Source organism: Eschscholzia californica, unplaced genomic scaffold, assembly GCF_041429995.1.
Source record: "Eschscholzia californica isolate CP2 unplaced genomic scaffold, dmEscCali1.0.p SCAF_1, whole genome shotgun sequence".
NCBI lineage: Eukaryota > Viridiplantae > Streptophyta > Magnoliopsida > Ranunculales > Papaveraceae > Eschscholzia > Eschscholzia californica.
The window spans coordinates 3422497-3448241 of NW_028238198.1; the positions used below are offsets into that span (position 1 = coordinate 3422497).

General features: G+C 36.1%; 3 protein-coding genes and 1 non-coding gene across 5 annotated transcripts; 1 reads left to right on the forward strand and 3 right to left on the reverse strand.

Annotated features, from left to right (window-relative positions):
* Positions 1 to 1855: 1855 nt before the first annotated feature.
* Positions 1856 to 6200, forward strand: LOC147563304 (cytochrome P450 85A-like). Its single transcript, XM_086636418.1, has 9 exons — positions 1856 to 2282; positions 2869 to 3190; positions 3297 to 3443; positions 4019 to 4264; positions 4359 to 4445; positions 4527 to 4605; positions 5124 to 5230; positions 5380 to 5504; positions 5623 to 6200. Exons 1-9 carry the CDS (start codon positions 2098 to 2100, stop codon positions 5708 to 5710), a joined length of 1386 nt encoding a protein of 461 aa, XP_086492544.1. The 5' UTR covers positions 1856 to 2097; the 3' UTR covers positions 5711 to 6200.
* An 829-nt stretch (positions 6201 to 7029) lies between these two features.
* LOC147563305 (DNA binding protein) lies at positions 7030 to 16978 on the reverse strand. Of its 2 annotated transcripts, XR_015223711.1 has the most exons (15): positions 16615 to 16878; positions 16284 to 16391; positions 16039 to 16170; positions 14833 to 15429; positions 14323 to 14470; positions 12862 to 13251; positions 11427 to 12739; positions 10908 to 11186; positions 10731 to 10816; positions 10392 to 10610; positions 9916 to 10044; positions 8540 to 8905; positions 7997 to 8112; positions 7445 to 7584; positions 7030 to 7304 (listed from the first exon to the last, which is right to left on the reverse strand). XR_015223711.1 is itself a non-coding variant. In XM_086636405.1 (14 exons), exons 1-14 carry the CDS (start codon positions 16714 to 16716, stop codon positions 7180 to 7182), a joined length of 4110 nt encoding a protein of 1369 aa, XP_086492531.1. In that variant the 5' UTR covers positions 16717 to 16978; the 3' UTR covers positions 7030 to 7179. The 2 variants fall into 2 exon arrangements, 1 of the variants encoding a protein (XP_086492531.1); XM_086636405.1 differs by lacking the exon at positions 7445 to 7584 and having other exon boundaries at positions 16615 to 16978.
* On the reverse strand, positions 16905 to 16976 carry TRNAD-GUC (transfer RNA aspartic acid (anticodon GUC)). The gene has a single exon. It is a non-coding gene; the product is annotated as a tRNA-Asp (tRNA).
* Positions 16979 to 17656: 678 nt separating the features above from the next.
* On the reverse strand, positions 17657 to 23554 carry LOC147563307 (tRNA (guanine(26)-N(2))-dimethyltransferase). The gene is made up of 13 exons (XM_086636428.1): positions 23453 to 23554; positions 23181 to 23367; positions 21876 to 22169; positions 21626 to 21713; positions 21146 to 21267; positions 20281 to 20420; positions 20127 to 20199; positions 19755 to 19843; positions 19546 to 19651; positions 19017 to 19229; positions 18569 to 18763; positions 18200 to 18277; positions 17657 to 18082 (listed from the first exon to the last, which is right to left on the reverse strand). The coding sequence occupies exons 2-13, from the start codon at positions 23331 to 23333 to the stop codon at positions 17837 to 17839; spliced, it is 1797 nt and encodes a 598-aa protein (XP_086492554.1). The 5' UTR covers positions 23334 to 23367; positions 23453 to 23554; the 3' UTR covers positions 17657 to 17836.
* Between the last annotated feature and the right edge of the window lie 2191 nt (positions 23555 to 25745).

Consider the following 25745-nt stretch of genomic DNA (forward strand, 5'->3'; position numbering starts at 1 on the left):
ATGAAGAAAAAGCGTGTACACAATATTTTTGTTATTTGATGTCATTAATGATTATATACTTGCACTTTTTATTTTTATTTTGCTTATTTATTTATTTGTGTGTAGGAAATCATTTTTCGGGGACAATTAAAGAAAACAAAGACCTACTTTGACAACTTAATTTCTAAATTAATGAAAATATGATATATTAATTAAATAAAATTGATATTAATTAGCCAAGACACCACCCTTTACAGCATATTTTGGTTGCAAAGGGTACTATCATTATTCTCATTGCTCTTCGATCCTTAAACCAAAAAGGTTATTGTCTTAATCAACTAAAATTACACATTGATTAAGGGTAGTTAAGTATAAGTCCCACAACATTATAGATCCCCATTACCCCTACTTGAGTAAATTATTTGGACAAAAATCTCTTTGCTGTACCACCATAACTTCCATTCCATCATAGCATATCACTCTTTCTCTTTCTAAAGTGTTGGAATTTGTTGACAAAAACAAGGGTACTTTTGGGAATTTTGTAATTCAAAATCCAATCAAATAGTACTAGTGGTTTTCTAAGAAACCCAAAGCTGATTTATATGGACATAATTTTATTACTCTTGAAATCCTTCTAGTCCACAACTTGACACTAAAAAATGTTAGAGTTTTTAAGGTTCAACAATTGTAGTTAAAGAGGGACTAAGAGTTCTCTCTCTCCCCTTCATAAAAAAAAAAAGAGTTCTCTCTCTCTCTCTCTCTCTAACTAATCCACACACGCTCTCTCTCTCTCTCTTTCTCTAACTCTATTCTCTATTCCCCACTATTTTAGATGGTATCCAAGGAATTGTCTATTATTGGTTTGTCTAATGAAATTAACAGATCTTGTAGACAAGCATGTGAAGAACTCTGAGGGTAGTGAGAGAGTACTTTTCTTTCTACCTCCAATTGGGTGGTGACCATGTGCCACTTCTCTCCTATCTCTCTCACCTGCCTTTGTTTGATACAAATTGTGTGGGCCTTTTTTTCCCTTCTTTTTTATATTATTTCTCACATATTCAAACCCATATATCATTATAAGAACCTTTACCTCTAACTAGCTTACTTCATCTTTTCTTTCAAATAATTTCATTGGTTGAATTGACAAATACTCTTTATTATAATTACTTTCTTTTTTTGCAACATTATTATAATTACTTGGAGTTCTACTCATAATGTTATTCAAGATATTGATAGTGCAATATATGATGTTAATTGACGAGTGAATTTATCGTGGCATAATTGATGAAAATGAAGAATTTGACTACGTCAAAACATTCATTGTCATAACAAATTATTTCTCAAACGTAAATGTTTGAATGTCTAAACACATGAACCAAATCTCTTCAAGATCTGACGTAGACGACAATACTATATCTCTAGTGTTTTCTTTCACTTGACAAAGCTTAATCGTCTACGTCAGATTTCAACCTGATTTAGGTTAATATTCTTTCGAATTTTCTATCATTTGTGAACACCATATTCTTAATACTGTGTGAAACTTAAGTAATGATTGATATTATCAAATTATCGATGGATTAAGGGAGGTTCAATTATGTGATAGACAATTTGAGTTAAAAACAAATGTAATCTCTATTTCATTCACTGACTCATTTTATTTATCTTTATCTATTGTACTATACGCGACCAAAATCCAGGATGAATTTCGGTCGGAACATGTAGTCTGAACAAAATCTTAGCCAGATTTACTTTCTCTTACTAATTTTGGTCCGACTAAGTAATCCGATCGGTATTTTACCCGGCCTCTTTTTGGCCGAGCAGACAACCATTAATCTTTTATCTTTCTATAAAACTAAGAAAGGGTGGGGTCTGGGGTGGAATTTATTTTACGCAGAGAGGTCAAAAGTCTAACCTTAGGGGGTGGTATTGGGAAGAGTGCATTGAGATGGACTCTGGTGGTCTTACTAAATAAGTCAGTGCCCTCCCTCCTCACACAAGGGCCTATATATACCATCACCACCTAAGTTGAAAAAATAATAATAATAAGCTTACCCATTTCCATTTTACACTTCTCCTCTGGAAGTGGGGTTTTGAAAAGCTTATTTTTTAAGAACATCAATGGCGGTTTTCATTGTTGTTTTTGTGATCTTAGGGTTTTGTATTTGTACTGCTTTACTTAGATGGAATGAAGTTAGATATAGGAAGAAAGGGTTGCCTCCTGGAACTATGGGTTGGCCTGTTTTTGGTGAAACTACTGAGTTTCTTAAACAAGGAACCAATTTCATGAAAAATCAAAGAGCAAGGTGATTTTTTTTTTTTAAATCTCTCTGTTTTTTTTGGTTGGCATTTCTTGTTTTTTTCTTATAATTTTTTTTTTTTTAAAATTCTTGATAATGTAGTGATGAATTATTGGTTGTTTAGATATGGGTTTCTTGTTCTATTCAAAAATCTTAAATTATTAACACATAAATGCTAGACATTGTTGTTTTTTTGTTAGGGTTTCATCTAATTCATGTTGTTTTTTCTTTGGTTTATTATGTTGTTTTGATATAATTTGTTGTTTATTGTTTTGTGTTTGTTATCTTAGCTCAGTTTAGTACTGGTTTAGTTATGAAACAGAGTACTTCTTCAATTTCAAAACCCTAATTTGCAATTTCTTGATAAATGATTCTATTAATGCTAGAATTAGATCAAATAGGATAAAATCTTTGATGGGTATCTATTTGTTTATTCTAATTTTAAGTTTTTTGCATGGAAATATGAATATCTACAGTAATTATATCACTAAAGAACAAATCTGTATTTGGGTTTATTGCTAATTTTGATTCTTAAATGGGTCATTCTACAAATTTTCTTTACTTAAAGTTCTTTTTTCTTCCATGATATCAGGTATGGAAGTTTTTTCAAATCCCACATATTGGGATGTCCAACTATTGTTTCCATGGATCCAGAGCTAAATAGATACATTCTTCTAAATGAAGGAAAAGGGTTTGTTCCTGGTTATCCACAATCCATGTTAGATATCTTAGGTAATCGAAATATAGCGGCGGTTCATGGGAGTGCTCACAAAGCCATGAGAGGATCATTGCTTGCTATTATAAGTCCTTCTATGATAAGAGATCAACTACTTCCTAAGATTGATGAATTCATGAGATCTCATCTTAGCAATTGGGATGGCAAAACCCTTGATATCCAAGAAAAAACTAAAGAGGTTAGTAATTATTGTTTCAATGTTGTTTGTAATTTTCGGTATCTAAAATTACAAACTAAGATGCATTTTGTTACCTACTAAATTTTGATTTTTGTTTTTTGTTTAGATGGCGCTTCTATCTTCTTTTTGTCAAATTGGGATCGAGTCCCATGCTAAATCCGAGGCATTCAAAGGAGAGTTCTATAAGTTAGTACTAGGAACACTCTCGCTTCCTATTAACCTTCCGGGTACAAATTATAGCCGGGGTTTTCAGGTATACATATACTCCATCATATCTAGTGAATCATTGACCACGTATAGTCTTCTTAGATGTTATACATGTCGGCTAATAGTTTTCTATGTTCCGGTTTTCATGATTTGAACTCTAATTTCGTTAGAGGGCATTCAACTCATTGGTTAGGAAAGATAAGCATATTCTAAGTTTATCTATATGATCGAGAAATCAAGTATTTGAGAACCTTGGCTTTTGGTGTTACCTTTTATGAATGTTATGAGTATGTGAAAAAATTCAGAGCTAGAACCTTCTATTTGAATAAAGCTATGGGACCTAATGAACCCCGGGTGAAACCTGGCCTATTATGCCTAGTTTGTGCCATTGAGATGCCCGTACGGGCCAACAGGTTAACTCTCACCTGTTGTATGTCTAGTCTACAATTTTCGTGTACGAGGATCTTATCCGCTTGTGTTACCACACTTAGTCAACGGTTTCGTTTTTCTTTTTTCCGTTTTGGGTCTTTGGGGTATTTTTAGTTGAGTAAAGTGAACATAGATCTTTACCTTATATTTGAAGCTTTATGATGTTCTTATATGAATGGTGTTTTATCACAGGCAAGAAAGAATATAATTAGCATCTTGAGAAAAATTATAGAGGAAAGAAGATCTTGTTCGAGTACCCATGACGACATGCTTGGTGGTTTACTGAAAATGGAAGATTCAAGATATAAACTAAGTATCGAAGAGATAATGGATCAAATTATTACTATCCTTTACTCCGGTTATGAAACTGTATCGACAACTTCAATGATGGCTGTTAAGTATCTGCATGATCATCCAAGAGCTCTTCAAGAACTCAGGGTGAGTTAGAGTTTGACACTGTTAAGTTTTATTAAATCTTGTTTTTGTTTTGTAATTCGACATTTTGATCCTAATTTGATCTTACCCATTTTAGGAAGAACATTTAGCAATCAGAAAACAAAAGGGACCAGACGATCCGATTGATTGGAATGACTACCGATCCATGAAATTCACTCGTTCTGTAAGTAATTTTGATCGACCACAACTTAGTTTTATAATAATTGTTCGAACTATTTAACTCATTTTATGTTTATTATTGCAGGTAATCTTCGAAACTATGAGACTAGCCACAATCGTTAATGGGGTATTAAGAAAAACAACCGAAGATATGGAATTAAACGGTAAGACATCAAAAGTTTCAATTATTGATGAGTTAAGAGCATTATTCAAACAAAGAAATGACATCTTTCAATGTCTGTCTTTCATGTACTTTGGTACTTTTCTAATCAAAGAGTTATTTGTTAGAGATCAAAAAAACATTCTTGTTTAAGCTTAGATGGCTACTTTTAAGTTTCCACATACTTTTCGAAGAATATAAGTAAATGGAAAGAAAAAGAAGAATTATCTTGTTTAAGCTTCTTTTCTTTTTCGATATATTTGTGATCTTCTTTTTAAGAACAACTAAGAATTGTGAAAAAAAGGAAATTTATATCAAATTGGGCACCTATATATATATATGTGTGTGTATGTATAAAGAGAGATACAGACATGTGGCCACATGAGTGTAAAGGTACATAATGTTTGGGTGGACCAAGGCCAGGTTCATCGCATTATTTGCGTATAATTAGTTTTGTATAATTAAAGTATATAGTAGTGATCTGTTATTGATATAGTGTGATGATTCTTTTTCGCTTTACAGGATTTATTATTCCAAAAGGATGGAGAATCTATGTTTATACAAGAGAAACCAACTACGATCCATTTCTCTATCCGGACCCTCTATCTTTTAATCCATGGCGATGGAAGGTTAGTGCCCCAATTAAAATCTACCGATATTCATATCTTCATAAAAACACGAGTTTACTTGATGATATGACATGTAATCTACCGAGATGCCATGTCATGTATTGTTAGTTGAAAATTGAAATGAAAATAACGAAAATATTGAAATGCAGGATAGAAGCTTGGAATCTCACCCACACTTGATGTTATTTGGAGGAGGAACCAGATTATGTCCAGGGAAGGAGTTGGGAGTAGCCGAAATTTCCACCTTTCTTCATTACTTTGTTACTAAATACAAGTAAATAACTTCTTACTTTCCTAGTAATTTCATTTTACGTTTATCGATTAATGGGTTATCAATTTTGTTTACTCACCAATCTCATATTACTTTTTCGAATTAAATTTTCGTGTTTTAGATGGGAAGAAGTCGGAGGAGATACAATAGAAAAATTTCCAAGAGTTGAAGCACCAAATGGACTACACTTAAAGATCTCAAGTTACTAAGTTGTTTGTTAAGTGACAGAGAAGAAAACAATATCGAAGATGTTCGAAGAACGATTATGTACAAATGCAAACTGGATGAGGATTTATTAGGAAACCACGAAACTAACGAAAAGAGAGATGGGTTTTTTGGATCCTGCTCGGTCAGTGACGAACAAGTATACTTCTATGGCCATAACTTTCGATTGAGATAGTGAAGTGAAAATCCCGAAGTTGGGTTACGAAGGTTGTTCCAAGATCTAGAGTATCCAGTTTGCAAATTTAGGTTACTCTGACTTTTTCTACCTCGAAAAAGTGTTGGAAGTTTAACATAATTATGATGATGATAACAAGAGAAATTCGGGGTAGTTTATTCATGTTTAGAATTATAATAGGTTTAGAAATTTGTAACATTAAGAAATAGGTTTTTGTGAGTTCTTTTTTCTTGCAAATAGATGTGTGATGTATAATCTTGTAAATTACTTTTGATTATTGAATGAATTTTTTCTTTAAAGTTTGCTAATCTAATATACTTTGCCAGGTCATGAAGTTTGAAATAGTCTCTCTCTCAGGTTCCGACGGATTAGTGAAGTTTACTTCAGTCGAGTGGTAACATGTGTGTCTAGGGTTCAGATGGATTAGTGAAGCTATTTTAGTTCGGTGGTGTCTCTAAAGTTCCGATGGATTAGTTTAGTTTATTTTGGTTGGGTGGTAACATGTGTCGATTAGTAAAGTTTATTCTAGTTGGGTGGCAACATGTGTCTCTGAAGTTCCGATGAATTAGTAAAACTTATATTAGTTGTGTGGTAACATGCGTCTCCGAGGCTTATATTAGTTGTGTGGTAACATGCGTCTCCGAGGTTCCGATAGATTAGTGAAGCTTATTTTAGTTGGGTGTTAACATGTGTCTTTTGGGTTCCAATAGATTATTGAAGTTTATTTTCCTTGAATAACATGTCTCTGAGTTTTGATGGATTAGTGAAATTTATTTTAGTTGGGTGCTGACATGTATGTGCAGCTCACTTTACTGTTACCAGAAGGGTTTGATGGAACTTTACTCGGTTGCATTTGTTTCACAATTTATGGCCAAGGCCTCTTCAGAAGCCCATTTCTTCAGAGTCATAGGGAAATACACACAAGCCGCAAACCCTGGGCTAGAGAGTTCAAGCATTTGTGTGTGACTGACCACTAGGTCAAGAGTTCGACGCACTTGGGTTTCAGGCTCCCTTTAGAAGTCTGGTGACATCAAAAACTCACCATGCTTCGCTCTACTTGAAATGAACACTGGATGATTCCCGGGACAATCTAATGCTTGAACTAAATAATGTAGGTAAGAAACTTCATGATACAAAATGATTTTATCTTTTATTAGATCGAATGACAACTATTGTATATATTTGGCAGAAATTTCAAAATTTGAAAAAGAAGTTGCTAGACCATACTTCTGATGCGGACGAGTAACTCTGTTTAAGAGATGAATAGTAGTTGCTGGTTTACTTGCTCGTTGATTTCCCTGCGTCTTTGATGGTTGTTGCATAAACTAGTAATTCAGACTTATCATTGGCTACTGCAACTACACCTGACTTTGAATCAGAAGTAATGCACGAAACACGCCCACCTAGATCGAAGAAACATGCAGAAAGTAAGCAGACAGATTCACAAATTGAATATAAAAAGCAAGTTTTACAAGTTATATATGTTGTATATTATCACAATTAAATCGATATTTCATGAAGTTCAAACATAAAGAGCATTTACCCAGTATAGGCTAATAAGAAGTGCGGATTTTCATAAACTTTTAATAATCGATTGTGGCTTAACTAGATGAAGTGATAATCAAGGCTGGTTGAACCATCAGCCATATGTTCATAATTTCAGCTTGCTCAAAACTTCATCATCTGCTATTGAAATTATAGACATCAAAAGTGAACAGTTTATTTTGCATTACTGATAAGAGAAGTTTCTTCTCAAAAACTGGTTCTGAAGCTTCTAATTGCCTAGTAACAATAATGATCATCTGATCGGTTGCACCGAGTGAAGGTAATGTCTATCGAAATTGCACAAGAAAGAGTAACGGTTGTTTGCCTATTTCTGATACTCCAGACATCAGTACCACATCCATTTTAAACATGTTAAAGATGAAATGGAAACAATTCCTATCAATAGTAGGTAACCAGATGAATAGATGTCGGGAATTTCAATGGTTTATCTGTTGTATAGAGTGTTTGTAGATGTCATTCTCTAATTCATGTACGAATCCAATAAAGGTAGAAAGTGAAGAAACCTTAGTACCACATGATCTCTTCCTACCTTTGGAGTAAGGCAGATCAACCAGTTTTCTTCCTGTTGATAATTCCCACGTATACAGGAGTCCATCGTCTGCACCAAGAATACCATACCCTGCTGATGCATCAACAGCAGAAGCCCTGTAAAACAGAAGGTTAGGTAGGGTTAAGCTCTTGTATCACTACAATAGATGACCTGTTTATTTCAAATCACGTTATTTATATTGCGGAATGGGTAAGTGGGTCCTGAGGAAGAGGACAACGATTGCAAGTTCTTGCAATAGCATTCTGACTATGGAAATCGAATCACCTAACTTACTTTTCGCTTACTTTTGGAGGATTACTGCTTTTAGTTATTTTGTCTGAGAAATAGTCCCATTGTTTTTTTTTGAATTGTTCAGCGTGCCTCGAACCCTTGACCTCTAAGGTGGAAGGCTATACCTCTTACCACTCCGATTGTTGGCAACTAGTCCCATTGTTGACCAATGAATTGTACTAAAGAACTATTAGTCTCTGAATATTATCAAATGTAAGTAAAGAAGGCTAAAAAATATAAGATTGAGCGAACCTAGGATCCAATGCACTTCCCAAGATCAGCGTACTTTTTGCCAATATAGCCAGTCTCCAACATCCAACAGGACTTGGGTTGATACAATTTGCTTGAGGTTCCCATTGACCGTCAGAATCACAACTAGCAGAAACTAGTAGCCAAACAGCCATATCTTCCCCACTTGACGAAACTAAAGCATGGTTTTCATCAGAACCTGAAAACAACAATTCTGATGAAGCCACAATCTCTTTTATTTGCTCTTTTAAATTGGTATTGACGGAAGGTCCTTTTCTTCGCAAACTGAATAAGCCAACAGGAAGGATTTGACTGACTGAACTGCCTGTAGAGGAAAACCTTGATAGGAGGACACGTCTAGAAATATCCCTGTATGAGATTAAGATTGGTGTGCATTAAAAACTACCGACTAGAAAAGATAGAATAGAAACTGGTAAACATCACAAAATGTGAACTATAACTAGCTCCGATTTGTATTCTTCAGTTTCCAATGTACATTCAATCTATGGCTTAGCAGTTTTCCTCTAAACCCACCACCCGTAGTCTCATGTAGATAGATATTCATTATCATAACAGAAAATGTCTCGACTAGAATGTAAGCTCCACGCCTAATTTGTAAGGTGAAGAGATTATGGTGTACAACTAAGAGTTGCAGAAGTAGCGAGGAAAAAGGGGCAAAAAGCGAATGCCGTCAGAATAGATCTCTCTTATATATATATATATATATATATATCCATAGTTAGGATTTGGCCCTTCTTTGGCTGACATAATGAAATAGTAGTGTGCCTCTCAGAGATTATCAAGAAAATGACTTGCTACCTCTACCTCTTGTCATGTGGAACTATACAACTGAAGAATACAAATGGGAGCAGCTGGATAAGACATGCAGAGAGTTAAAACAGTTCCATGAATGAAAATTACAGAGATGTACACGTATAAGGGACAGGGGAAGGAAGATAATAACATTTGTTTAAGCGTTAGACCAGATTTGTGTAATAAATCTGCATATTTCGGAGGAACTTCACTTTTGATGGAAGTAAAGCACAACCATACCATATGTTATTCGACGATGTAAAATTAGGAAAATGTTAACTGGATCACTTCGCCATGTGAATTTTTCGGATCTAAGTATCTAACCAAGACACAGTAGTTTCATTTCTTGAGTTTTATTCGACCTGTTGCATTTGCACCTAAAGACATCAACTGTGAGATAACTGAACAGAGCATGCTACAGGTAATACAACTTTACAGATAAATAACTGTCTGAGTGTCCAGTGAGTGGTGTTTGCGAGGATTTGAACAAAAAGTAAAGGCATATCTGGAGAAATACTTAGAACGGGGATGAAACAAGGAAGAGATTGTGTTGAAATGCAACATACCATAACCCGAAGTTTCCATAACCATCACGACCGACAATCAGTGAATCGCACCTTGGAATTCTATTTAACTCAACTATACAAGCGGATATATAATCCAAGCTAGGCAATACGAATTCTTCTATTGATGCACTGCAAATAAAGAAAAAGGGTGAGACAGAACTATATTAGTATCTGTAGTTGGATATCACATCAACGAAGGACAACAGAGGATTACATGTCAGTACTGTAAATGTTGACAAAACATACTCTTTCCTACAAATTCTATTTGGTAATAAGAGCAGGTTACTACTATAATGCATCAAGGAACACGTTTCTAACATATTTGATGCACAAAGTGCTGATACAAATAGTAACATGGAACAGATCAGAGGTTTGGAAATGTAACTGACAGCAGCATGTCTAATACATTATCCTGGTAGATTCATAAAATATGCAAGAAAAAAAATCTGAAGAATCGTGTTCTATATGAAAATCACCTCCACTTTGCATTCATGACCCAAACATGCAAGCTCCCGTTTTTCTCAGCAGCGACAAGATGGCTAGGCCCACAAACTAGTACACAGTGAACATTCTCTTCTGTACTCAACTTGGTCACTAGAGCAACATAACCAAGTTTGACATCCACAACTTTAACAGCATTGTCCTCTAAGCAATCTGGAGTACACGAGGAACATGAACAAGTGATACTCCCACTCCTGTTACCACATATATTAGTAACAGCTTCAGTACTCAGCCACCAGGGTCATTAGAATTATATGGTTAGTTATTATCAACATACTGGTTTTAATTGAATAAAAAGATATCAAATAACCAACCTACAAGATGGCGCCTTGATGCTGTTCAAGAGAACAAGATACTGCCCATCTGGAGTGAATTGCCATCCACATCTCCCAAATGAATTCTAGTAAAATAAACACAATTTCATATACTATAAAATGCAAAAAACAACACAGTAGACATCCTCCAAATAAAAAGTGTCAATTTCAGTTTACCATGTCAGAAAAGGTACTTTTTGGGACTGGCAAGACGATGGATGTGTAGCCAAGAAAGGAAGGGTGCCCTCCCTTAGGCTCTTGAATGGAGACTTCATAGATGAAAAGTGTCCTATTCCTATCTTCCAAAAATCCAGATAAGACACAAATACGAATCTGATCCCCTTGTATACTCAGCAGTATAGATAAAATTGGAGTTGGGTGCAAGTAACGCCCGAGGAGCCGAACAACATTCTGAGAGTCTTTATTAGGTTCTATCTTCAATGAACAGCAACTATCCTGTAAAAGAAAATCCTGCTATAACTAACTAGTTTAAAGCAAAAATATGCAATTGTAATCGCCTGCAGACTTCATGTGATTTAAAATCAGCTATAATGCATCTTACGCATACAGTCTACGGGGCTACTCTTTTCTAATGAAAAAATCGACTTAGTTTAGAGCATTGAAGGATTACTATCCTGGTACTAAAACGCCAATATGAAAAAATTAAAGCAATCTGGAAGAGTGTATAGGACAAACCAACTCATTGACAGAATCTACGTGACGCTTTTCCACATCTGAAACATTGACTAAGCTTGAGACATTCTTTTGCCCAATATCATGGACAGTCAGTGCTTCAGAAGTAGATGCACCAGAAAGCAGGTCTTTGCACCTGAGTATGACATTCTCTGGGTTGAAATCCGCTGACACCTTTCTATCCAAGATGCTACCAGATCCACGACCTTGATTAACTTCTGAAGCAAACAAAGATGACGTGGAAGCGTATATATCGGGAACACAATCCTTTTCAGCATTACGGCTGATTATGCTTTCAGTAAGAAGACCATTATCACCCGGCATTTGGATAAAAGAACCAGTGACTGTTCTTGGAGCAACTTCTTTCGCAATGATAGTAAAGTTATCATTTTCTGTGCATCTGGTTGCGGATAACCTTTGAGCATCATTATCTTGATTCACTAGAGTCGGAGAATCAGATTGATCCCGCTGACCGTTCATATTTCGGAGCTTTGTATCTGCAGAGCGATGTTTTCGCTGGTAATGAATAAGTTTGATTTTAGAATTTTCACCAGTTATAAACTTCACATTCTTAGCAGAAGAATCAATATACGCTGCTTCTGAAGACAAAACTATAAAATCAGGGTTAGCTACAGTTTCTTTGTCTTGGAATCTGGTGGAACTATCTCCTGGTTCATTTTCTGGAGCACAGTTACCATTGTCAGATGCGGGCAAGCTTTCACAGCCAGAAGTCCATGCGTGGATCTGCATCAAAGATGCTGAGTCCAAGGAAGGAAAATCTTCGTCGCAATCAGGTACAAGCTCTTCTTTGGTGTACTCACCCCGGTCAAATTGGGTTTCAGGACAAATAGAGTCCATATCCAAGTTAAGAGGTATATTCATGGGATCTCCTTCCAACAAAATTCGCCTCTTGGGGTAAGTGCTAAGTAAAGTAGAGTTGCATACACGGATTTCATCCTCAACCTTTTCATTTTGAGTCTCCGATACTTCACCAGAATCCAATTCATTTTTTCCACTGGTACCAACATGATCTGAATACTTTTGCTCCCCACTAACACATCCCCGCAACTCCAAATTATCAGAGTTAGATCCCTTCTGACCGCAAGGTACTTGATTATCTTTAACAATATCAGAACACAAAAGTCTGTTTTCGATAACATGATTCCAGAATTGGGAGTCCTCTAAACTGTCTGGAATGACAGATTTGACATATTCAGGGTTTGGAATTTCTGAACCAGAAATTTTGTCAACATGATGGAGCGTTTCCTCCTTTTCTACATGATAGTCCATAAGAAGCATCCCAGATTCAAGATTACCTACACAATTTCACTAGTTTAAGATATCATAAAACTCTTGTAGGTTCTTCATAACACAGTTAGAAGGCTATCGGATATTAGTACGAGGGATCAATATTTTATTTAATATTGGACGGGCGTACCTGGAGATATAACTTCAGCAATGCTCTGTAACACATCTATTCTCTCGGTTGCTTCCATTTCTGACTTTGACTTATCCAAAGAAAGGTCTGTTTTAAAGAGACAACCTTCAGAACTACGTATTGTTACTCGTTGTTTTTCTAACTTCCTCTTCAGTAGAGGCAGCGCTTGAGGAAGCAGTAGTGTCATCATTGAGTTAGCCGGTTCTTGCCCAACTGAATCAAGATAGGTCTTCTCAGAATTTGAGTTTGAATTACATGTTTCCATATCCTCTTCTGGATGTGTATCCATCAACTGTTCTGCAGAAATAACTGTATTAGCTATAACATCCTCCTTTTTCGCATTGCTAGAATTATCCTCGTAGCTCTCTTGATCAGAATCAGCAACCTCGTCTGCATAAACAATTAGCTTTAGAAAGTACAGCATGGATTTACGGAAGGTAAATAGGTACCGACAACATCAAGAGAAAAATATGTACATGTATACAGAGCAAGGAATAAAATGTCGACATATTTCGGTCGAAATGACCGAAACATGTCCTAAATTCACATCATCGAAACGAAATTTCCACCGAAATCTGATACGAAATTTCGAAACTGAGATTTAGGTTTAGGGTTTCGAAAGATTCTAAAATCAGAAACTCATATAATACCTTAGTCGTTTATCTTTTACCTATCTGTTAATTTGTTTCATCTTTCTTGACTACTTCTCAAATATTTTGTTCTTCAAGAGATTCTTCTCTTCTTTAGGTGATCTTTAACTTTAGATTTCGATTTTAGGAATTTAGTTTGGGATTTGAAAGAAAATCTAAAGAGAGAGGAAGAGGGAACAGTCGAAACCGACTGAGAAGTCTTAGAAATAGGGATTAAGGGTTGTATTTAAGGGGAAAACAATTTTTACTACAAAACAAGTATGTTATGTTTTATTTTTTGTTAGCCCCCTAACTATTACTATTATAGCAGATTGGATCCTAAACTAACTGTTTTAGGTTTACCTCTGAAAAATAATTCAATGTACCCCCTAAACTAACTGTTTAATTGCAGATAAGCACCTAACTTAACTGTTTTAGTACTAATAGAGTTAAATAACTCAATTTACCCCCTAAACTAATTGTTTTATTGTAGATTAGTACTGAACTTAATTGTTTTAAAACTGTTTTATCATTCCGGAAATTTGTAAAATTTCCACACAGAGCGAAACGTTTCCACGAAACGTGTCCACTTTTGGACCGACCGAAATTTCCATCGAAACCGACATTTCATTCCTTGATACAGAGAAATTTGTATTATCAGCTCGTAAAATTTCCAAGATATCAGGAGCACAAAGGTCTAATCCCGTGGAAGTTTTCCACTCAGTCAAAATTATCTTTTCACCATTGATATCTTCTGTTTTGAGAAAGGAATTGTATCCTTCAATCGGAGGAGCAAATGACGTGTTATGCATTACAAAAGTTGTAGTCTTACCTTGTAGAGCTTCCAAGGTATCAGGAGCACAGATATCCGAATCCATGGCAGGTTCAGTTCGAGTCACACGTATCTTTTTCCCACATTTTTCTTCTATTTCAGGCAAGGAATTGCGTTCTTCAATCTCAAAATGAGGCGTCCTACCAAGCTGAAAGAAAATTAATGTTTGAACTGCCGAGATAAGTGGAACAAACAACTACAATCGTTAAAAAGATCAGTAAGCTCCTCAAACAAGCTATAAAGTACATATATCAAGGACCCTAATGTAGCAAGCGTTGAGACAAGAAAACTAATTAACTTCCCTATAAAGTAGAATATTCTTCTCTTAATTTTCTGTTGGTTTAAGCCACCCATCTCAAAAGGAAACCATGTTTCTTTAGTTTCTTTAGCTCAGACATGAGATTGCATTAGAGTTATTCATATAGAGTAGAAGATCAGCAATATATGTTTCTCAGATGACTAAGGTGCACGAAAACTACAAGAATTTATCAATGTGAAGGTTCCGCTTACGTGTTTCTCCTCTTTGGAAAGTTCGTTAGCCAGACAAGAAAATCCCGAATCTTCAGGAAGTTTGTTCTCCTGCGAGAGAACATCTTTCCCTCGAAGAGAATCACCAACTTCAGGAGATTGTATGAATGAACCACCTTTTACTGCGGTTAGATCATTTTCTATCTCAGCCAAAGTAGTCGCATCCACTGGTACTGTTGAAATACCAGCACCTGTGTGTACTTGGCCTTCTTCATCTGGGTTAGAAGAGCCCAGACATGTTCCCTCGCGACAAGGCCTCCGCTTGTCCTTTTCGGCTGTAGCAGCCTCAGCATCGTCTGACAGATCTTGAGATTGAAATCTTTTAAAGCTAGCTCCACTAACTAGATTCGTAGTTGTAAGGTTTTGTTTCCTACTTCTCTTCCTCGTCTTCTGCGGCTTTTTTAAGTAAGTCAATAAGTTGGGAAATGTAAGTTCGCCTGACCGTCCTGCTTGAGGTTCTAGTTCTTGTTCCTCATTATATAAAACTGAGGACAACATACTCGGCTCTGCTGTTCCATTGACTTTGTTGACAAGCTCACGCAGCAGCCTTTGGACGAGTGGGTTTCTGAACCCAAAAAGCTGCATATCTCAATAGACAGAAAGAATTTAAGTAAGGAATCACAACTAAATGTTTTCACACAAATTCCTTCATATGCTAATGATGTTGGCCAAAAAAAAAATAAACGTCTATACTTGCAAAGGAGACCATAAAGTATTAAGTTCATGTGTATACAGAGAAATAGAGGTGACATTAATACCACGCAAAAAGCTATTACAAATACAGAAGATGTTTCGACGAATTGCATCCCTAATTATAACAGTTGATCTCATTAGCATCACCACCACCATCATCATCAATGTCTTGTTCTATGGTTTTTCTATACTTTTTGCCTTTTCAGCCCTTCCTATAGCTAAATTTGAGCAACATCAACTAGATCATCACTTTGTTCAATACACGCCGTGACGAGCTCTATTGTTCCTCCACACCATATACTGTTTCGGAAAACTTGTAGCGAAGTCGATACTTTTATCATCATTTTTTTTCCTAGACAACTTTTTTTATAGGGATACCTTACGTTTCAATTAACCGGGTGCCCAACATGACTCGTGTGATTGGCACAAAAGCAATAATAGAAATAAACAGTATAAACATTAACGCTAAACGATCATAAAACTCATCATACTGACCTCCACGCCGTCTATCCTGCAAGAAAATCTCTTGCCAAGCCCCAACTTAACCCTAGGACCTTTCTTTTGAAACTTTTCCCAAGCAATATCTGGTGTCTGGCCGCTGCATGATTCTCCATTCTTACAAGTAATCTGCACATCAAAGAACATAATTTTAGACATCTACATACACTTTGGACAATAAAAATGTCATCTTTATTAAAAAAAAATACAGGATTGATAACCCTAATAAATTAGATACATACCACAAATAAAGGCCCTTTGAGACCTTCATGAATCTCCATTCTGTATGTAACGTCAGTATGAGTTCGAACAGCATGATATCCAATTGGATAAGGATACCGATCTTTACCCTAAAAAAACAATCACAATAACAATATCAAATTATCAATTAAGAAAAAACCTAAAATTTGTAAATTCCTCAATTTGTTTCTTATCGAAGCTTCTTAAACCAGTGTTACATCAAATCAAGGTTCTTTTTATGTAGCGAAATGACAGTCTAAGTTTCAGATCGTACTGATGATTGAAGAATGAAAATGAAGATTTGAGGAAAGAAAGAAAGAATGAAGTACAAACCCTAGAGCTGCTCCAGTACTTCTTATCCCAAGTTCCTTCATAGAGTGTACCGATAGAGATTAACTCCAACCGATCTGATTTCTCTCCGCTAGGGTTTTCCATTCACAGGAAACGGAATTTCAAATCAAAATTTGATAAGAAGGAAGTAAGGGAAAAGTGGAAGAATGAAACAAATAGAAATCCAGATAGAGAGAAGAGGCGGTCTCCCCGAAAATGAAATGGCGGGAAAGATAATGAAGATATTTAGGTCCCGCCAAGAAGTCCAAGTAAAAAGAAAAATAGGGTTTAAACGCCGCTGCCGGGGATCGAACCCGGGTCACCCGCGTGACAGGCGGGAATACTTACCACTATACTACAACGACTTGTTGGCTAAAGGTCAATCCTTAATTTTATAATCGTTTACCTAAAGACACTCAAATCCAAGGACAATGTGCACAAAATTGTGTTCGTCACGTAAATTTCATGAGTCCAAACGAAATAAGAAATTTTTAATGTCGTAGGTTCTCCGTGTTAATTTTTTTTGTTAGAAGTCGTGTGAAATTGAAATACGGAAACATTTAGACCTTGTATACTTTCGAGTGGTTCAATAGCTTTTCGTCCATCTGTCTCATGAACTAGAGAGGAAAAAAGGGTAGAAGTTAGTTTTCTATATTATTATGTAAAGGGAAGTTTTAAAAACGGGTTTTTAAGTGTTAAAAGTCGCAATTTTCAAGACAAATTTGATGAGAAGATTAAGAGGAGGCACAGGGAAGACTTTTAAAATTTAAGTGTTAGTGTAAACATCAACTTGAGTGTTATGATTACTTAAAGTTTCTCTCAAAATCTTACCCAATTTATTGATACCTCAATCAATACCAAGATTTTCAATAGTTGATAAAAGCAAATAAGGCTCCAAAAGAAAGAAGCATTTATCTTTTAAGTTTCGGCTATGCCCGAAAGATTTCTTCTTATTTTCTGTGAATAATTAATCAAATATATATAGTACTTATTTTTGTAATTTGTGAAGGAAAACATAAAAATGAAAACCACTACAAAATCAAGATTTAACTGAATTTTTTTTAAAGCTACAATACAAAAAAGTAACATGCCATAACCTTCTCCGCTAATAAATTAGAAATACCAAAAACTCAGGGTTCTCTTGGAGCTCGAACAACTTTGACATAAAAAAAAAAACTGAATAAAATCAACCTTGACCTTGGTCAAGATTCACTCGTTCAGGGCGTCATGATTCCATTGTTGGGGTAGGATCATCTGTCTTTTGGCGCTTCGACTCAGACTCATCGTCTCCACCTTCTTTATCAGCAGATCCGTTCAAAGCCCGTGGGCCCAACAGAGAAACATGCTTGCTTGTGACTGTACGACCCGCTCTAAGTTTAGGTCCCCAGTGCTTCTCTGGGTTCGGAAGGAATCGTGCTACTTTCTTTGCCTGTGCTTTACTAAGAGAAGCAACTGCCCGAGCAAAATTAGCCTGAAGAAGAGAGAAACATAAAATATAGATTTATACATGCAGAATTTTCTTTGTACCGAAATGAAAAATAGAACATGAAAAAGAACAGAGGGAAAAGAGAAGAAGATTTAGACGAACTTCCAGAGTTGGTTCCTTGGCCAGGATCACAGTTCCGGACTGATCTGGTGATTGTGCTTTCACTGGATGATTCTTGATCTATAGAATCAAAATAAGAAATAAACTCACATTAAAATCGTTCAAATATCAGATACAATTAGCTTTTCCCTATGAGTCCGTGCAAAGTGTGTGCCCTGCCGGATCATGGCCAGTGGCTGGGTGAGGCCATAATAGGCTGGTGGTCACAATCCTTTGTCCTGACACGGCCCGTCAGTAAACCTCGGTTATAAGAAACAATATCAGAACTAAACTGACCAGAGACTTAGCCCAGTAGCAAAAAAGTTTGAAGATTTGTATAGAAAGGAGAAGGTAAGAGGAGGTGTTAATTACCCAACAACGCATGATGTCCCAAATGACATCCATGGGAGCATCAGACTTCAGGCCCAATGGATTCACGTGAGTCCCAGAGATTCGATATCCAGCATTCAGCACAGCAGATCGAAACATAACTGCAGAAGGGGAAGTGCATTTAAGAGTTGCACAGAGATTGTGCAGACTCAAGAAGAGAGGAACATCAGGTAGTTCCTGCAAATATCAAACGTAATCGGGAAATTATCCATCTATAAATAAATAAGAATATTCTTGGCAGATCAAAAAACAGAAACGGATTTATATCCTAAGTATCATAAGCATAACAAGATCTGATATACCTAATGTGGGTTTTTGTTTTTCTGGCACTGGAAATTATTTGGCAGAACAACTTTTACGCAAAAGGCATTTCTAAGAAGATAAAGTTATTTATCACGCAAGAACAAATAAAACGTAATTTGGTAGTTACCTCTGATATGGTTGTCAACACAGCCGAGATCCGATTATAAGCAGGATACCGTTCTTTGAGAGATTTAACATTTGCCAAAATAGAAGTCACCCATTCTTGATCGTGGATAGGCGCAGACCATATTGGCCCACCCACGTTAAATTTCTTACCACAGTCTGTGCATGCTTGTGGAACGACCGGACCAAATCCTGGTAGGTATCTTACGCTGTTGTTCTTGAGGGATAAAGACAAGAAAAGGAAACAAATTAGGCTGAACTCATGCTAATCAGCTAATGTATATCTCAAGGCGTATATATGTTTAACACCGACACAATCCTCGCACAAAAAGGGCATAGTTGACAAAATAATCATGTGAACTTGAATATTGGGACCAATGAATCTTGTCTCTAACGTATCATCTCTAAAACGGAAGGCAAGACAATTGTTTATACGCACCATAATTAACCTCTTACAAGTAATATGAACTACGAAATTGCTTTACTGATAGGGAAGAGTCGAGAGATTAGGGTAGATAAAACCAGAGAGATACCTTGGTGACAGTCCTTGCAAGACATTGCAAATGAAAAGAATCACAGCCAATGCACTGATAAACATAAGAGAGCTTAAGAGGGGTGTTCTTCATCTCGCTGGCAGAACTGCAAGTTACCAAAAATTCCAAATTTTATTTCAAATATATGATTCGATGAATGAAACTGCCTGTCTATCATTAAGTTCACACAGAAGAAGTAGATATCCTACGTGAAAATTCGTACAAAAACACGGACATAAAAATCCATCTGTACTGAGAGAATAGGAACAATGTAGCGCTTGTAGCGATTTGCATGGCTCTGCAAAAAGAACAAAACCTCATTTATGCTTTCTATATAGAACAAGGACTTGCCAAATTTGGAATATATCGAAAGAACAAGCACTGCGTGTTCCTCTTTCATAGAAAAGAGGAACCTGATGAAGTCGCAAATGAATTGCTCAAAATTGAAACATCGAGATGTGATTATCGAAATAAAACTGGAAGTTCTAATGTTACTTTTTTTAACAAGTTAAAGGGCACACTGATATATAGTCTATAGAGATACACAGCTATCAACAAATAAGAGGAAAAACACAAAGTACCTCAATACAGGCAAGGAGAATCCTCAGAGCCATTTCGTGACAATACTTTCCTCTCAGTGGATAGGAACCATATCTATGTTCAAAATCAATCATTAGGTAAAACAGAACCTTGAATTTTCTTTTATTAAGATGTAAAGGAGGCATGAATATTTACTTGGCATAGCAAACCTCCCCATTGCCCCCGCAGAGTACAGCCATATCTGTTGCTGTGCACATCAATATGCCACCATCAACAACAGATTGAACCGCGGAGTCTAGGAAGACAGAAGGTGAACCATAAGGATCAAGATCAACCTGAAAGTGCGTATTTGAGATACGCCACATAAACAATTATTGAAGTATCAGAAAAGCATTAAATTTAAAAAGATAAGGAAAGAAAAAAAGACAAGGAAAGGACACATGGAGAAGGCACGATATATCGATATTGTTGGAGGTTGTCCTAAAGGAAAAGAGGATGCAAACAAGGACAAATATGCATCCAAAATTAGCAGACCAATACTACGGTCTACGGGTACCTGTATCCACTAGTCTGTAATATGCCAAAGCTCCAAAAGGCGTTAATTTTTTATTTTGGCCCCTTTTATCGCTTACTTATTAAAAATATGACCACAACTAAACTTCACATGTTGGTCGCTAAAACAACTGTAGTTTTTAATTACTACCTTATTATTTATCTGCCAATCTAAGTGACTAATCCATGGTGTATGTTATCTATCAATAACCATATCCTAATGATCTTTAATTATAATTATATACACATATGATAGTATTATTGGGGCATCCTCCTTGCCTTAGACACTAAAATCGGACTCCTCGTTTCACCAGACTTTTCTATTTCTAACATCCTTGCCACTTATTTATGATCGGCAACCAACAGACAACTCTACTTTCTCTCTTTCTAGATAGACTTTTTATACAGCTGTGAAGTTATAGCTAGAAAAGTAAATCTGTTGGAAACTATATAATTGTCGTAGAAGTTTTATCGTCTGTTAACTATACAATGGTCATATAGTGCTTACCACATCGAATTCCTTTGGGTGGGAAAGCATGAAAACACGAGCATCAGCTAGATGAGATTCCACCTTCGCAGTTGTTACTGAACCATTGAATTTTATGTTTCTCCTACAAGCTTCAACAGATGCTGCAAATAGGCAAGTATTATAGCTTACTTTCCAAATTGTTCAACTTTCAGATGTAAACAATCAAGTAATTTGTAACGTAAGAACTCTAAGCATGGTTATCTAATGAAATAGAAGATTTTTCCCAAGACATCATCTAGTGATTTAGTCTCTCTAATTGAAGACCTCGGCTTAAGCTTCACTTCAACTAAGAACTATATTCTTCATGTCCAATGAACATTTTTTTTAATTGAACCATTTATGCGTCCATATTTTCCATGAACCACCCCTTTTTGGATCCCGTCACCCCGGTATCTAAAGTGGGCATTTGCAAATGAACATTCACTATTGGCAAAATATTGGAACAAGTGACCACAATACCTTCATCATTGTCCAGCGCAACAACTTTACCAACTTCTTCCACTTCCCGTGCATATCGCAGAGATCTTAATCCGGAAGCAGCTAATGCCTGGAAAATAAAAAAGATGGAGGAAGAAAAATTCTTAAGAAATAATTGCCTACACCAATCCCTGTATGATTCTCCATATAAGCATCAGACATAATTCAATGGAGATTGAAGATGTATAAACATCACAACAATATTAACGCAAACAAAAGAAATAGAATGAACCTCAAGAACTTTGGTTGGCTTCAGTTGTCGACCTTTTCCCTCTGGTAACTTGACCGGCTTCTCAGAGATGCCATCTGGTACATCTGCAGTTAGCTCCTCATGTGCATCACATTCTCCATTTATTCTTGCACCATTTTGGGTAGTTCCTTCTTCAGGTAGATGTCCATTGGAAACCTCATTCGAGACTACCTTCTTTGCAGTTCTTGTTTTTTTGCTTAACATAGCTTCATGCTCTTCCTTGCGTTTGGCTATAAAGGTCCTCAAGACAGCAATAGACATGTCTCTATTATTAACCTGGTCATTGAAGAGTATTACCAACATTATTATAAAATATATAATACGTTGAAGATAGCAGCACAATAACCTTAAACTTTCCAACCTGTGAAATGGCTCATTCCTAGAGGAGACCTTTTGATTAATCATATTTAGCAAAAAATATCATGATATCTAAGTGAATATGGAATAAGCTATAACAAAATTAGCTTAACCATCAATTCTATACTGATCATTCAACAATGCTCTTTATTCTTTATCCTCAGAGCCTCATGCTAAACAACCTCATGAAAAATCATAGACTAATTGTTTCTTAGACTAAAAGGGTTCAAGTAGTCACACTAGCCTGAATATACTAAAAATTCACATTGCTTTTAAAGCCTCATGCTAAAATTTTGATTGGAAACTTGAGCTACTATTTTCTTAAATTTTAATATTATTACAACATAAACACGTCGAATGACAGAGACCGTCATCACGAAAAAAGAAATCAGCATTCAGCAGCGCTTTGTTATAGTTGTTTTAACACTAAACTTTTTTGACTGCAAACACAGGACCACGACTATTTCCGTATTAACAATCTCTTTGAACTAAAAATTCGTTCACGAAATAGTTATTCCATGAAAGTGAAATTTGTATGCACATTTATAACCTTCCAAGAGCAGATTCCAATTAATCCTTTCCAATTAAGTAATGCCACCAGCCTTAAATTCTCTATCGACACATCTTTCCTTGACCTAAAATACTTCTCAAATCAACAATTCCAAACATCTCACATACAGAACTTCACTTAAAAATTTGTTAACTCTTATAAAAATTAGATCTTTATGCTTTTCATATAAACAACTTAATCAATTAATATACATTTAGGTGAAAAAACACAATAATTAATGAATTAAACAACATCAATTGAAACAACAAACTGGTAATATGCTAATTAACTTCAAATTTGCTCATAAAAATAGCTAATTTGATTATCAGACATCCCATGAACATGAAACATGATTTCCTAGAGAGAGAGAAAAATAGAACCTGGGTTTTGTTATAAAAGACTTCATTATTAGCGTGCATAAGGATCTCAGCTTCTCCTTCCTTGATGATGGTATAATCATCAGGATTAGTAGAAATGGTTTTGCTGTTGTTTGGCTTCTGGTTCAAATCTTCTACTCCAATTTCGTCACCCATCTCTCTTTCTCTCTCTATTACTTCTAATTAGAACCTGAAATCAATGGAGAAAGGGCAGATGGGATTATGATAGATGAAAGTTATTATCCTTCAATCAGACTCTGAAACTCAAAATTCACCCTAAATCGCGCCTAAAAACGGTTCCTTTTTGTCTATCTAACTGTTGAAGTTCATGGGTTACCACCTCCCCCCACTCTCCCTTAAACCCTAGATTTAAGTCGAATTATGTTTACCGCTTTGTTACTACTTCATTACCGCCCTATTCTAATCATGTGGTTTAAGTGTTGCTTCGATGTGCCTCGAGATCCACGTAAAATGTATTTCCGCTTGACCTAAATGGTGGTGCCTATATGGATTTGGTGCACCAGGTTGTAAATTTCAAAGTAAAAGGGGTTACGTTCAACGAGTTTTGTCACACGGTACCTTTTGGTCCAAAGACTTGAACCAAATTCTTTGTTAGCCCCGCCGAGCCCAGAGAATGAAATTTCTTCGACGACTCCTCACTAGAGACATGTAGAGAAATAGAGACATAAGAGAAAGTGTGGTGACGTTCAGAGGGCTACGCATGAGAGATTGAGGTTTGAGATGGTAGCTCTCGTGTGTTAAATTTGTGGTAGTTCAACTCAAACTAATTGACAATGACTAGAGAAGACTAGGACATTATATTTTTGATTGTTAGATCGGTTTTCTTCCATGTGGAACTATTTTAACATCGTGTTAGCGAGAATTTGTCATGGTGGTTTTGTAAGAGAGAGAAAGTGAGTTTTGAGATGGTGGTGGTCATTATGGCTTTCAGTTAACTAACCAGAATTATGCTTGCGGTAGACCCAATAACACGATACAAGTGAAATTGTTAGCTTCGTACCGGTGGTTATACTACCCCATTGGTACGAAGATACTGGTGAGGGTTACACGAGTTTTCATAGTTCACCCGCAAACTAAAGGTTTCTAGTATGTGTTATCGGGATGGGAAAAAAAGATGAATAGTTTTTCGTACTTGATGTTATACCAAACGAATTGGTACAAAGGTACTGACGTGGATTAACGGAGTCTTCGTTGTTCATGGGTAACCTAGGCATTCTGGTAGGCGTTGTAGGGATGGAAAGAAAAATGAATATTTCGAGTTAGAAAGAGGATACAAAGAGATTTACGTTGGGAGAAAGAGTAAGTTATTTTGAAAGAAAGAGAAACTTGATACATGAGGGGAGAAGGTAGTGGTAGTGGCGGTGGCCAGTCAACAAAATCTAGAGAAGACATTTTGTGTGCTAAAGAAAAAATCAAATTCTCTGTGTTGAGCCTCTAAACCGTGTGTGGATAAAGGTAGTTGTGCACCTGACACTTCCTTATTTCAAAAGTATTTCAAAAGTATAGAAGACATTTTGGGTGATCGGCAAAATTTAATATGCCAAGTGGCAAGTGGTTTTTTTTTTTGTTGAAAGAGAATGCATTAAACATTAAAGTATGTTACAAATAACAAAGTAGAAAAACAAAATTACAGAAATGAGGAACTGCATAATATAACTTTGATTAGTAAAACATTCTCCATTCTGTATCTTGCGAGTCTGACAGCTCATCTTGAGAATGATATGAAATTTGATCTTGAGAGTCCTCCTGGTTGATTGAAAGATGAAACTTGTACCTAACTTCCTGTAACATTGAAGATGGATTGAACAGACACCCAAAGTTCTAATAAGAAACGAGGATGTCTGCAAGAAGGAACCAAAAGATGATTCTGAGTTATCCCACCAGTATTCTCCAAACACAAAGATCATATCCGCTTGAGTTTTACAAAGTGGAAACAGGTCGGACACCTGGTAAATGGGATCACCTTCATAGCCTGAGTATAAATACACAACTAATCCAACAAATAATCGCAAATGAATTGCGAAAAGGGGTGGAAGTGAAAATGTTAAGAAACTTGGATAAAGAGTTAAATCTATTTGAAAACCAAACACAAAAGTAATCGACAGAAACTGAGCTGAGATATGAAAAACAAAAGGTAGGTGACGAAAGTGGACATAACTATCCGAATTATAGTGTCCTCCGGGTTCGAAAGGTAAGTTAATACTAACATTAAAGTTCTTAGGAGACAATTGATATGGACTCACGAGCCACAAGGTCAAACAAAAGACCCAACTAAACCTAGCTAGGCCCCAGGTGTGAACAACTTTCTTGGTTTAGTAACTGAAGACGGTTAAAGGGGATCTAGGGTTCAAGTTGTGGGTTGTTAAGATGGAAGGGAATGTTGAACTTAGGCTTTGCTCATGGGTTGACAGGAGATGGTGGAAAAAAACATCAAGATGAGCAATAAGCTTGACCATTGATGTATGGTAGTCTAATTACCAAGTCTCGGGGATCAATTGCGAGAAAACAGAAGTAAATTGGACATGCAAAAGGTGGAAGGGGTCTACC

Bases quoted from the DNA above. Each gene is read 5' to 3' on its own strand.
- LOC147563304 (XM_086636418.1), top strand. From the start codon at position 2,098: ATGGCGGTTTTCATTGTTGTTTTTGTGATCTTAGGGTTTTGTATTTGT. The intron at 3,191-3,296 runs GTTAGTAATTAT...TTTTTTGTTTAG, and splicing joins TCCAAGAAAAAACTAAAGAG to ATGGCGCTTCTATCTTCTTT. The intron at 4,606-5,123 runs GTAAGACATCAA...TTCGCTTTACAG, and splicing joins CGAAGATATGGAATTAAACG to GATTTATTATTCCAAAAGGA.
- LOC147563305 (XM_086636405.1), bottom strand. From the start codon at position 16,716: ATGGAAAACCCTAGCGGAGAGAAATCAGATCGGTTGGAGTTAATCTCT. The intron at 10,611-10,730 runs GTTGGTTATTTG...ATGTGGTAACAG, and splicing joins ATCAAGGCGCCATCTTGTAG to GAGTGGGAGTATCACTTGTT. The intron at 10,045-10,391 runs GTGATTTTCATA...CTTTATTTGCAG, and splicing joins GTCATGAATGCAAAGTGGAG to TGCATCAATAGAAGAATTCG.
- LOC147563307 (XM_086636428.1), bottom strand. From the start codon at position 23,333: ATGGGTGACGAAATTGGAGTAGAAGATTTGAACCAGAAGCCAAACAAC. The intron at 21,268-21,625 runs GTATTGTGGTCA...GCCTATTTGCAG, and splicing joins TGCGCTGGACAATGATGAAG to CATCTGTTGAAGCTTGTAGG. The intron at 19,652-19,754 runs GTAGGATATCTA...GGTAACTTGCAG, and splicing joins GTTTTTGTACGAATTTTCAC to TTCTGCCAGCGAGATGAAGA.